The sequence below is a fragment of the Asterias rubens genome, chromosome 1, assembly GCF_902459465.1.
Source record: "Asterias rubens chromosome 1, eAstRub1.3, whole genome shotgun sequence".
Lineage (NCBI taxonomy): Eukaryota > Metazoa > Echinodermata > Asteroidea > Forcipulatida > Asteriidae > Asterias > Asterias rubens.
Window position 1 is genome coordinate 18,426,330 of NC_047062.1, and position 12,036 is coordinate 18,438,365.

At 37.4% G+C, this 12,036-nt stretch overlaps 1 protein-coding gene across 2 annotated transcripts in view; it reads right to left on the minus strand.

Annotated features, from left to right (window-relative positions):
* Positions 1 to 4,620: 4,620 nt before the first annotated feature.
* Positions 4,621 to 12,036, minus strand: part of LOC117287625 (inositol-trisphosphate 3-kinase B-like) — a 32,706-nt gene continuing 25,290 nt past the window's right edge. For both annotated transcript variants that reach the window (XM_033768213.1, XM_033768211.1), the window contains exons 6-8: positions 10,072 to 10,221; positions 8,961 to 9,134; positions 4,621 to 8,442 (exon numbers count right to left, since the gene is read on the minus strand). In XM_033768213.1, coding sequence (XP_033624104.1) covers positions 7,993 to 8,442; positions 8,961 to 9,134; positions 10,072 to 10,221 — 774 coding nt within the window. In that variant the 3' untranslated portion in view covers positions 4,621 to 7,992. The remainder of the gene's footprint in view (positions 8,443 to 8,960; positions 9,135 to 10,071; positions 10,222 to 12,036) is intronic.

The window sequence follows — 12,036 nt, forward strand, 5'->3', positions numbered from 1 at the left end:
AAATATTGTTTGGAAATTGTTGGAATGGACAAAACAAGTCATAAGAGAATTTGTAAAAAGATTAACACGGATAGACCTTTTTCATGCTGCCTCCATCTTGGTCATGTTCCTCATAACAAATAACAATAATGAATGCTAATAATCATTTTGCAAATAGGAACCAGACTATTTGGTTCTTCCAGCCTCTGTTTGGTTACATTGATATCAATGGGAGAAGTTCAAGCTAATATAGTGTAAAGACCCCTTACATTGCCTGCCATAGCAGAGGTCAATATAATAACATGTACGAGCCACGCACAACCCTCAGCCAATGATAGGTCTTCATTGACCTCAGTGAGGGCGCTGTTTGGGGTCATGACATCACGTGCCAGGGTATATTGAAACATGTCACAATGCACAAACACACTTAGGCTACATGTGCCTATCCTGTCTGCCATTTTGGGAGTAAAATAAAAAAGTTGACTCCAAAAATGGCGGCCGTAGTACTGGTCAACACATAGTTTGCTTCAGTGCACTGTGTCATGCAAGGGGTCAATGGAAAAACCCTTTTAAAGCACAAGAACAAAAAGACATTTGACGCATTTGATCTATCTCTGAATTATCATGTAATCATTTCTACTCGCTATTATAACTCTACAAAGAATGGCAAGTGACAGTGTTTTCACCTGGTTTAAGACAATTAATACATCGTTGATGACTAAATCAGAGATTCCTGAAGTTAAATTACCTCAACTTCATAAACTAATAATACAATAGCAAAAGATTATCTCTACAGTTCCATGTATAATGAGGTACAGATAAAATGTCATTGATGAAAGTTAAATTTGTATCATACAAACTGGCATAAGAAAACCCCACAATTTTACAGCCTCTGTCCCTATACGGTTGCTCTTTTTTTACAATCTGTAGTTAAATTAAACCTGCTTGAAGTCATTTTGAAGTGCACTTAATGATTATGCCTCCCCATCCACCTTTTACGTCCAACTTGAAAGGGATGATGCAGCATCGGTAACAATGTAAATTTGGAAATATTCAACGAGACAAACTAGAAAGTACTTGATAGATTACTTGTTTTTAAAGGCACTGATGGGCACCCTTGGGAATTGTCAAAGACCATTATTCTTACTTGGTGTATCACAACATATGCATAATATAATCAATCTGTGGACATTTTGGATGAATAGGTCATCAAAGCTGCAAGAGAATAATGAAGAAAAAAACCTCGTTGCACAAATTTGTGTACTTTCAGATGCATAATAGAAGGTGTCAGGCCTGAGGTTTCCAACATTTGAGTGAATAAATTACCTTTCTCAAAAACTATGTTACTTAAGAGGGAGCCGTTTCTCACAATGTTGTAATACTATTAACACCAAGCAAATTTCTATGCTAACAATGGGGGACTTTTGAACACTAGATGGCAGCAGATGGTCCATTTCCATTGTTTACGTAGTTCTGAGCATGCGCACATCACTGAGAACAATGGATTTTACCTGGTAAGTCTGCTGCCACCAAGCGTACCAAAAGTCTCCCATTATTTTGAGTAGTTACCAATAGTGTCCAGTGCCTTTAAGTTTGTACATGGTCCAATCACCCTGAGAAAAATTTATTGTGCTAAACCCTTATCAATCTTTACGGGAAACATGACTATAAACAGAGCCATTTGCTAAACCATTACTGTCGTCTCAAAAGACCTGCGCACCCATTTCTGACAGAGTGTTTACACAGGAGAAAAACTTGAAGGTACCCTTTCTTAAAAATAATGATGCACCATCCCTTTGCGATACCTATGAACTCTGTATAAATACCAATGAAATGTGTTACTGATCGGTGTATGTACATTTAGAGAAGGGAAAGTCAGCTGGAACACCCAGAATAACACATTTATACAAACTTGAAAGTCATACAGTAAATTTGGTACAAGTACCAAACAATCAATTATTAATTTGTTTAGAGAGAATGAAAGGTTTGTGTTAACATAAAAAATGGCTGCCATATGGCAATATAAAAAGATTAAAACATACTGGAATTGTACTTAGATTTAGGTGCTTATAAGACAAACACAAATTGCAGTCTGCTGTAATGAAACTTTCATGATATACATACCTCTTGAAAGCTAAAGAGTTGTAATCTGTCTCAAATTATAATGCTACATCCCTCTTTAAGAAAGTAAAATCTTGTTGATGCCAGCAAAAAATGTTTCAATTGCAATTTGAATGTTGAACTGATGATTGAGAGTGGAATGAATAATAATTACAGCACCTATTACAGAAGTGTTATGGATTCTACATTTCACAGCTAATTTTGCACCAATTTTACACCGCTATCTTGTGTGTTTAGTGAGAGGATGCTCAGAGTTGAAGTACTAATGAAAGTTTGTTTGTTACCGTACTTGTGGGTCACTGCCCTGGGCCCAATTTCATAAAGCTGCTTGACAAATTTCTCGTCTAACCAAAAATTTAGTGGGGGCAAGTCACAACAATGTAAAACCTAATGTAATTTTGGCTGGTAACCTGTTTCTGTTCAGCAATACCTTTCTTTGCTTAGCAAGTTTTTGTGCTTACAGGCTTTATGCAATTTGGCCCTGCTATTTTAATACCCATGAAACTGTTCATATAGTTGAGTTAGAGGATTACATTATCTGTATTCCATTTCTTGTGCTTGAGGAGGTCATGAGTGTATCATAGATAGTTTTCAATAGATTCCATATTCACAGGCAACTTGGATTTTGGCTTTGAGTCACATCAAGCGTTTTTTTAATTTTCATGCAGCCAAGTGGTTCGCTGCCAAATCATTTGATGGAACTCCTATGAGCAGCATACTGGAATAAACGCATGGCAGGGCTTTCAAATAGTGACTATCCTTGCCCATAAAAATGGCCGACATTACATTGTGAGACATAAAGTGGGAATAACCTGGAACTCAAAAGAAAGTTTGTGTCCCTCATTTCTTGTACTTTCTTAAAATTGTGATAAAATTACTGTTGCTTGTCCACAAAGAAGAAACAATGGAACCTAGCTTCAAGTCTAATGTCTGAACACCTGCTTATGTAAATTTAAATGTACATATAAAAGTGACAGAAGAAAATTGACATGATACTTGTACTTGGGTAATATTCTGCACTCGTATGTGTTGACATGTAAATTCCAGAACATACTTGTTATCATAACAATTGTCACATCAACAACTCTCTCAGGCATGGTATTTTGTTTTGATCCGTGAAAAAAAAAATTAGGAACATTTTACCAAGTACAAGGCATTTTCCTGATTTTTATTTTTTTTGCAAGGGCAATCAAATCAGAAATAAGACTTAAGTGTGCAAGATATCATGCCTGGGGTGGATTTCACAAAGAGTTAGGACTAGTCCTAAGTTAGGACTAGTCCTAAGTTAGGACTAGTCCTAAGTTAGGACTAGTCCTAAGTTAGGACTAGTCCTACGAGATATACAATTTGCATGGATAGTCCTAAGTTAGGACGACTAACTGGTCCTAACTCGAGATAAGACTAGTCCTAACTCTTCGTGAAATCCACCCCTGAACTCTGGTACAAAAATTTGCATTTTCTTTTTACCAAGAACAGCAAAAGTCTGCAGTTTAAGAATAAAGTTCACTGAAATCAGCTACTCTCTAACGAAGAATTGAGTCCTCTCTTCTCTGAGAAAAAAACCCACAGGAATTTTAGGATTGACAATTTTTATCAATTCAACCAAAATTATGTAAAATGTTTGCAAGATACTCTCTATATTTTGAATAACCTTGCCAAGTGAAACACAGCGAATCAAGTGCTGGAAAAACTGATATAATTTATAATCCCCTTTTCAAAAAATAATTTGTACAGAACGTGAGTTTACATTTATGGAATATTAGAGCACGTGTGGAATCCATTTGAAACACAATTATTAAAGTATACATAATAAACATACCACATAATATTTTTAGTTTCCTGTACACAATATGAAGAAAATAGTAGCAAAATACTGATTTACCTGTGAGAAATGTTCATAATATCATATTTCCTAAACTGCATAGTAAAGATTCAACAACAAAAAGGTAGAACTCTTAATTCTTATTGGGCTCAATTAAGTGCATTTTGAAGCTGACTTTGTACAAACTGAGTTAATTCAACATCCTTCGTAGAAAACATCCGTTTATAAAACAACTTTGAATAATAATTGCCAAACTTTAAAAGTGTTCACTTTCTTTGAAGCAGTAAAAGACACAACGCTCACTGATAAGACAAAAATCATTAACTTTTCCCAAGCATGTTTAGCAAAAGGTTCTGAACACATTCATAATTTCTTTAGTTAACCTTCAGGAGTACACCACCCTTTAGAAATTATTAACAAGTGAAAATTAACAAGAAAGGAAAATGGCTTCAAATAACATATTCCCAAAGTGCAACACCAGGACTCAATTTCATAGCACTGCTGAGCGGCCGATTTTTTGCTTACTGTGCGATTTCTATTTCATAGCGCTGCTAACCGTAAGCACACGAAAAGGCATGCTAACCTTCCGGTGCTTACCGCACGAAAATTAATGACGACACAATGCAAATCCACGGTAAACACGCAATATGGCCGCCCAATTTTTCTGCTAACCTGTGAAATACGCAAAGGCTTAAGCAAATTTTCCTGCTACAGTAAGCACGCAAATTTGCTTACTGTTAAGCAGCGCTATGAAATTGGGCCCAGATCACAGGGTTTGCCAATGACCTTAACATGGCACAGTAGAGAGAAATTTCACCAGTCCATGTTTTTCTTTCCGCATGGGACTTGTAATTTGAACTGATATGAAGTGATTTTCATGTAGCAATAGGACTTCAGTTATAAACAAGCACAGAGGACTTGTTGGACAGAAAGCCGACTGGTTCTGAGGTGTTTAAACTAGCATTTGGCCAGTGGACCACTGTTAAATGAGAAAGCTGCATCCAAGTCAGTGAAGTAATTGAGAAGATGTTTTGCATTATTTTGGAATAATAACAGACAAATATGTAATAAATTTTTTTTAAAATACCCCAAAATTCGCATTTCAAAGTGTTGTGAAAATTAATTCAGGACACCCCGCTTTAGGAAATCCCTGAAATTTTTGTTCAACAATATGAACACTTTTTAGGTCAGTAACCCTTTGATGTTTCAGCACCCTTAACAATAAAATCATATCAACAATAGAATCGGAATGAGGAAAAGCAGTATTCATGATTACAAAACTAAAAATACACGATCCTAACTGACTTAACCTTAAATATATGCGCATAATAATTACAAACAAAGAATGTTTACAATAATATTCTTCATGCTCTCTTTAAATAAAAATATCTACAAAATGGTTTAAAATCTCCAGATGTTTTTTGAAGTGGCAATACCTATATTTTGGTAAGAGGCGGGGCGAGCTAGGAAGAACATTTAAGGGTTTCCCCTTCAAACCTGGCCGCCTACACCCACCAAAGAATTGAGTGTTATTCAAGCTTTCCAGATGTAGCAAACACAAAACCTAAAAATGATGCATGTTTGTGCTCAAGTAAGACCAAATCAATTCCAATACATTTAGGACATGTTAAAGGTAAAATACACAAGTGGCAAAAAAAAAGGGGGGGGGGGGGGGTCCCATGAAATTACAGTTTTTAATCCGAAAGATAAAACAGTTTTTAATCCGAAAGATAAAACTGTTATATTGTTGGTTTTCAAGCAAACTTTTCCAGTGAAAATGTAAGAAATAAATAAAACAAAAACAAATTTGGTTTGGTTTAGTTTTATGTTTAGGTCATCGGTTTTACTTTGACCTTTCAGGTAGAGTGGCAGTACATGTACATGTAGGTAAAATCTGATGGATTTGTGGATGTTGTGAATATTTTGGTACCAGCCACTTTTGGCCGCTATGGCCGCAAAAGGTGTGAGGCTACACCCTCAAATTGTGGGAAGGTCATAATAACTGTATAAAAGAAAGGAGAATAAAAATTAATAAAATAAAACAAATAAGTTCTAAAAACCTTACAAGGTGAGCCAAAATAACTGCCTAACATCCCCCACATATTCAGTACAAAGTGAACGAAGGAATAAAAACATCTAAAAAAAATGAATAAAACGACCAACATATAGTTAAGATCTTCTAAAAGGCTTCTCACATAATCAGCTACTGCAGAAACCATAAACTTTCATTGAAATTTCTAAAAAATTATATAATTACAAAAATATCATCTCTTGATCTGAGGAAAAAGGGGCAAAACCCATGAAAACACAAATCTTGAGGGTTTATTGGAGAAGTCTAAAAATAACACGAAGACTTGAAGCGGATAAATAATTTGTTTTTACATACACTTCAAGAAAATGCAAAGTGAAATTTGACATGGCCTAATGGCCCGAGCTGAAGGGTTCTCAACAGCTGAACAAATCTAAAATTTCAGGAAGCTAACCGAGTCTCATTTTGGGATTGATTACTTACAACTACAGGAGCCAAGTTACTCCTAGGGACTATTTGAAAACAATAATAATTAACAAGCTCAAAATTTGTCTGGTCTTTGTAGATTTTTAAAAATTCTTCGCTAACAGCTTGAAATAATTGAGTTGACCACAGGTTAACAAGGCAATATGTTTGCACGTTTTACCTGCAGTCAATTCCTGTGTTTCTACTCAGTCAGAACTAAAATTATTAAAAAGTAATAATTAGAATAATATTCAATGGTAAGTTTTTCTGTAAGGTTAAATAAAAATGTTGATGCTTGCAAACAGATGCTACACTGGATTCATAAAATGGACTTTGTACGACTGTGAAATTGCTGAAAGTGTTGATGCCCCTAAATCAACTGTTTTACAGATGTTCCCCTTTAAGTTAAATAGGAAAGGAAAACATATATTTCTTCAAAGATGCTGCATTTTGTGATTATGAAACAAGATTTTGTGCTCATCAAGGTTGACCAATGTTTCGATTTGTTAAGATTCTGTTAGTTGTATATAATTGCTTCTGCCATCTCTAAGACAAAAGAGGTTGTAATGACTGATTGAAACGATCGTTCAATTGTCATTGAGATACGCAACATGAACACTTCACAACGAAAAAGGCAAAATTGAATTACCCGTTGGAAACTGCTAAAAGGACTTGTAAATGCAAACAATTGTTATTTGCATGACGCAAACAATATTGTTATTTGCATGACAATTCGACCCCAGCAGATTCTTTCTCAAAGGCTAAAAATGAGAGAGACTTTGCTAGGGTCGAATCTTCAAGCAATTTTTGTTTCTTTCCCTGCAATGAAAAATCAAACAATCATAAGCCAAGCTACTTTGAGAGTATATTATTCCCTCCCCTTTTGCTGTTGTTGTTTTCAAGTGAGTTCCAAAAACAATCATGAAGTGTGGGAGTGTGACACTGACATATACATACCAGGTCAACATAACATACTTTCAAGCATGGAATTATGAAGTGACATGCAATTTCGCCTAGGCAAAAGGCACCTCTACGAGCATCAAGGCAACTATCACATTCATACAGGCACTTGCCACATGTACGTGCTTAAAAGCTTGCCATAACCGTAGTGAAATGATTTACCATCAGGAAAACATGTGTTAGTAAACTTGTTGGCTTGCATTAACGGATTAAAATGGCTAAGCACTTTAAACTTTGATGCAGCTTTTGCAAGGTTGGTGTGCATCCCACCATCAAGTCCATAGAAAGTCGGTGTATTCACTTGTTTTGATACTGGAATTGGATATAGAAGTAGAATCTAGTATTACGTCTCACTCAAGAAGCACTCAAACTGTAATTTTACAATATAAAATCTGTGCATTACATGTACACCTCACCAATGTGCAGCTTGAAAGACTATGGGTCATATAATGGACACCCACCTGAAAAAAAGTATTAGCATGTCTATAACCATGCTAGAAAATTGTCAGCTAGATCCAGAGAGAATCACTGAGCTTATTACAAAGATCTGCAATGACCAATGAAGCTGTTGCAGCAACTAGTGAAAGGTAAGACGAGAGCGGTGGTCGGCCGTCTGCTACGAGGGCGCTGCCGTGATGATGGGAGGTTGTGTGGAGGAGGAAGCAGGGAGTATGGAAGAGGAGACACTAAGTGATCCTGAGGAGGTGCTTACTGCAGTTTGATTGGTATCAGAAGTGGAATCATTGTTCAATGTAGTGGAATTGGTGTCAGAAGTGGGATCATTGTTCAATGCAGTCGAAACGGTGTCAGAAGCGGGATTATTTTTGACAGTAGGTTTCACAGAGTTAACCTCAGCAGGAAGCTCTCTGGGTTTCATGTTCGAAAATACATCAATCATCATATCCAGTCCAAACAGGTAGCCATCTTCATGGTTCCCTTCTACCCATGGGGTGCGGTGGTCATTCGTCTCCGATTCGGGAAGAGGAGTGGTCTTGCCGAAGTCAATCATCCACACACTTGCCTTTCCAGCTTTATCATGCACAAACAGAAGGGAGCTGCCAATGACCTGTGCAGGAAACAATTAAGGATAAATTTAATAATTTATATTATTTCATTTCGGTATGTATCTGTACTAAATAGAAAAATAACTGCAACTTTGCAAGTGGAGTATACAACTGAATAATTTCACATTCATGAGAAGAAATTATCTTGATTTTCTTCCCAATTCAATTACAAAATGATGCCTCAGTGTAAATATCTTGGGAGCTGGACCAATCTTTTCTAACATGTCTCAGTAGAACTTGTAAAACCAAATGTGGTACAGTAACAACAAGAAAATGTTGAGCTTTGTCTGAGGATGCATGCATTTCAATAGTCCAAACATGTTGGAGAGGAGTGGCACCTGGACCCATTTTCATAGAGCTGCTTAAGCACAAAAAGTAGCCAAGCATAACAAAAGTATGCCCATTATCGCTAAGCAGACAATTGTTTAGCCATATTTTCTGCATCTCTATGATATTGGGCCCTGTAGGCAAGTTGGCCTAGAGAGTAAGGGTTTTAACATAAAGAAACAAATGAATCTACCTCATGTAGTGCAAAGAACTCTGACGATTCCAGCGTTGCCCGGATGGCCTTCAAGCGGCGGATGTACTTAGCCTGGAGGACGGGGTCACCATCAATGAAGAAGTTGAAACTATCGCTGATCTGGTCTTTTGTACGTACCGTCTTGTAGTCCCGACTCGAATGTCCGTCACCCTTCTGTGAATACCAAAGATAATATCAGTCATGTCAATGGTAATACATTTTAAGAGATGTTCAAACTTGCATGGGGGATAAAATAAATACCCGAGTTCTGTGCCTGTGATTTTTTTTTAACAGACCTCTGGAAAGTACAGAGTATACAAAGCTAACACACATCGATGAAAGGGTTAAAACTAAAATTAACATTCCGTCATGGCCTCTGCTGTGTTTATACTGGGTGCGTTCGGTTAGCTTCCTCGGGTCGCCCCCGGTGTGCTCATCTGGGTGGCCTATTTGTTTTTTTCCAGGACGAACGCGGGTAGATAATTACCCATGTTCTTCGTGGGAAAAAAAACCCCGCATCTTTCTTGTGGTGACGTCAGTGCACCTCGGACCAGCCCCAAGCGACTTGATCCACAAGCGGGGCACTTGGGCTTCTTCCTGGGAAAACAAAAACGCATCCTTCTTGTGGTGACGTCAGTGCACCTCGGGCCAGCCCCAAGTGCCCCGCGTGGGGAAAAAAACAAATAGGCGACTTCCAGGATGAACGTGGGGTAATTATCTGCCCACGTTTGTCCTGGGGAAAAAAAAACGCACCCAGATGAGCACACCGGGGTCGACCCGAGGAAGATAATCGAATGCACCCACTGACAGCTACACTAAATCGTTGCAATGGAGATACAGTCACGCCTGATACTTCACAAAGGTAACGTAGGCGATTGCCTCCATGCCCACTGATAATTGCCTTGGTGCCCATGAATACTCTGGACAGTAGAAATTTACAATTTCCTCAAAGTATGCCATTTACCAAGGAGAAAATGCCTTGGTGCCCTTGCCCTTCGAAAACGAAGCATATAAGACTGTACAGTAGCCCGAGTTCTATCTCATAATCTACATTTAGGGGGGGGGGGGGTTGCGCATAGAAGGGGAACAGGAGGTTGGGGGGGGCGGTTACCTTGACGCCTTCAATCCTAAAGCCTAAGGTGGCGGAGGAGCTCATAAACTCCCTCCACTGCATGTAGCGTGGCTTGGTGATGGCTCCAAGTCTATTCTCTTCTGCTGTTGGTTCTTTGGGATCAATTTCAATCATCTTCTGGTACATGTCCTGGAGTCACAATAAAAGAAAATAAATCCACTTGATTTATAGGATACAGACAGTGTTGGTTCCTGCTGGAAGAGTTTCAACATTAAATAATTAATTTTTGAAGTTATTGTAGAACGAACCTCGGGGTATAATATCAGAGTGTCACAAAAGAGCACGCATAATGCTTTTCTATTATTTTTCCATGCCTTATCTTCCGTGCCTTATCAAGAAACTTAGTCAATAGTTTCTAAAATATTGAGAAAGTTTAATTCCAGAATGTTCCTGTTTGACATAAATAGCAGTTTCGGCCTGATAGGTGAAACGCCTACTGTAATCGGCAAGATATTTTATTTTATTTTATTATTATGATTATTAACGGCCCTATTCCAATAAGGTTTGTACATGATTTTGTTAAGATAAACCACGAGTTCATACCCTTTCACCAATGTTCACTAATTCAATACAGTTTCGCTTCTTTCAGTATTTCTTATTCTGATTTGTTACAAATTAACTTCAAAACATCTAGTCCACCCACAATGCCCCTTGAGGGACCCATAACTAACAACCAACATCCCTTAATTAGCCTTCCCAAAATTGTGTATTTTTAGTGACCTATTCCATCACAAAAAAAAACTGTAATTGCCCATAAAACAAAATATTTGTCCGTTCGGTTCTATTTCATTGTGCAATGAAAACACCCCAAGGGCTTTTGTGCTGAATGACGTAAATGACACAATGTCAATTAGTTCATAATTTCATATCTCACTTCCGTGTAATAGCTTGGACATCCTGCGTAGTAAGTGGCTGAATGCAGTCATATGTTACTCCTTTTTTTTTTTCTTTGAATCTGTTTCTCTGGAACTGTTATTGAAAACATTATTTCCCTAATGATTTAAATTTCAATGAGCTCCTGAATAATGGTCAAACTGAAAGGAAGCACATAAAAAAAAATAGCATACATTAAACTATAAACAACAAGGGACACTGACTGTGGTTGAACACAATTCTTTGTTCAGTTTAAATAAAACCTAAAAAAAAACATGTTTGACAACAAACAGCAGCAGTGGCGCCAGATTAAAACAAAAAATTAAATAAACTTTACTATTAGATATATCACTTTTGTTTATTTTATATTAAGTTATTATGAAATTGTTATCGTTCTTTGTTTTTGTTTGTATCTTAATTGATTGATTTATTCATTTGTTCTTTCCCCCACTTTTTTTTAGGGCACAAGAAATGAGTAGGAGTGACGGCTGGGTGCAATCAAATTACCAGACTCTCAATGTGTCGGACAACATGTACTGCAAGACTGATTGAGATGAACAGTAATGGTAGTGTGGAGAGTTTTCCTGTCTCCGAAAGATCAAGTGGTCTGATTGCATACAAGGTACAAAAACTTGAGTCCATGTAACATGAGGCAATTAACAAGCAGCCAGTTCCAGGCAATCTCCAAGACGAAAAGCCATTCACATTTCAACGTTCACCTATTTTTCTTGTGGATCGTAAGACAATGTTCGTTGCAGTTGTTGCCTCCAAGTTGCCTCGTGTGACAAGGCCCTAATACTCAGTACAGTGGGTAGTTGAACAGTTCTTGCTTTGCTTTCATATACATGTACAAAACCAACAGAGAAATCACTACAAGAAAAAACAAACACTGGAAAGTCAAAGAGAAGTCCTTGATTTATGTAGCGTTGACCTGATGACATCCGTGTGTGGGTGTATTAGGGTATTTATTTTATTTTATGTATTTATTTATTTTTTTTTGGGGGGGGGGGGAGGGGGAGGAGCAACAAATTCCCCTCTTTTTATCCCAAGCATTGCCACTGCTAACTGAAA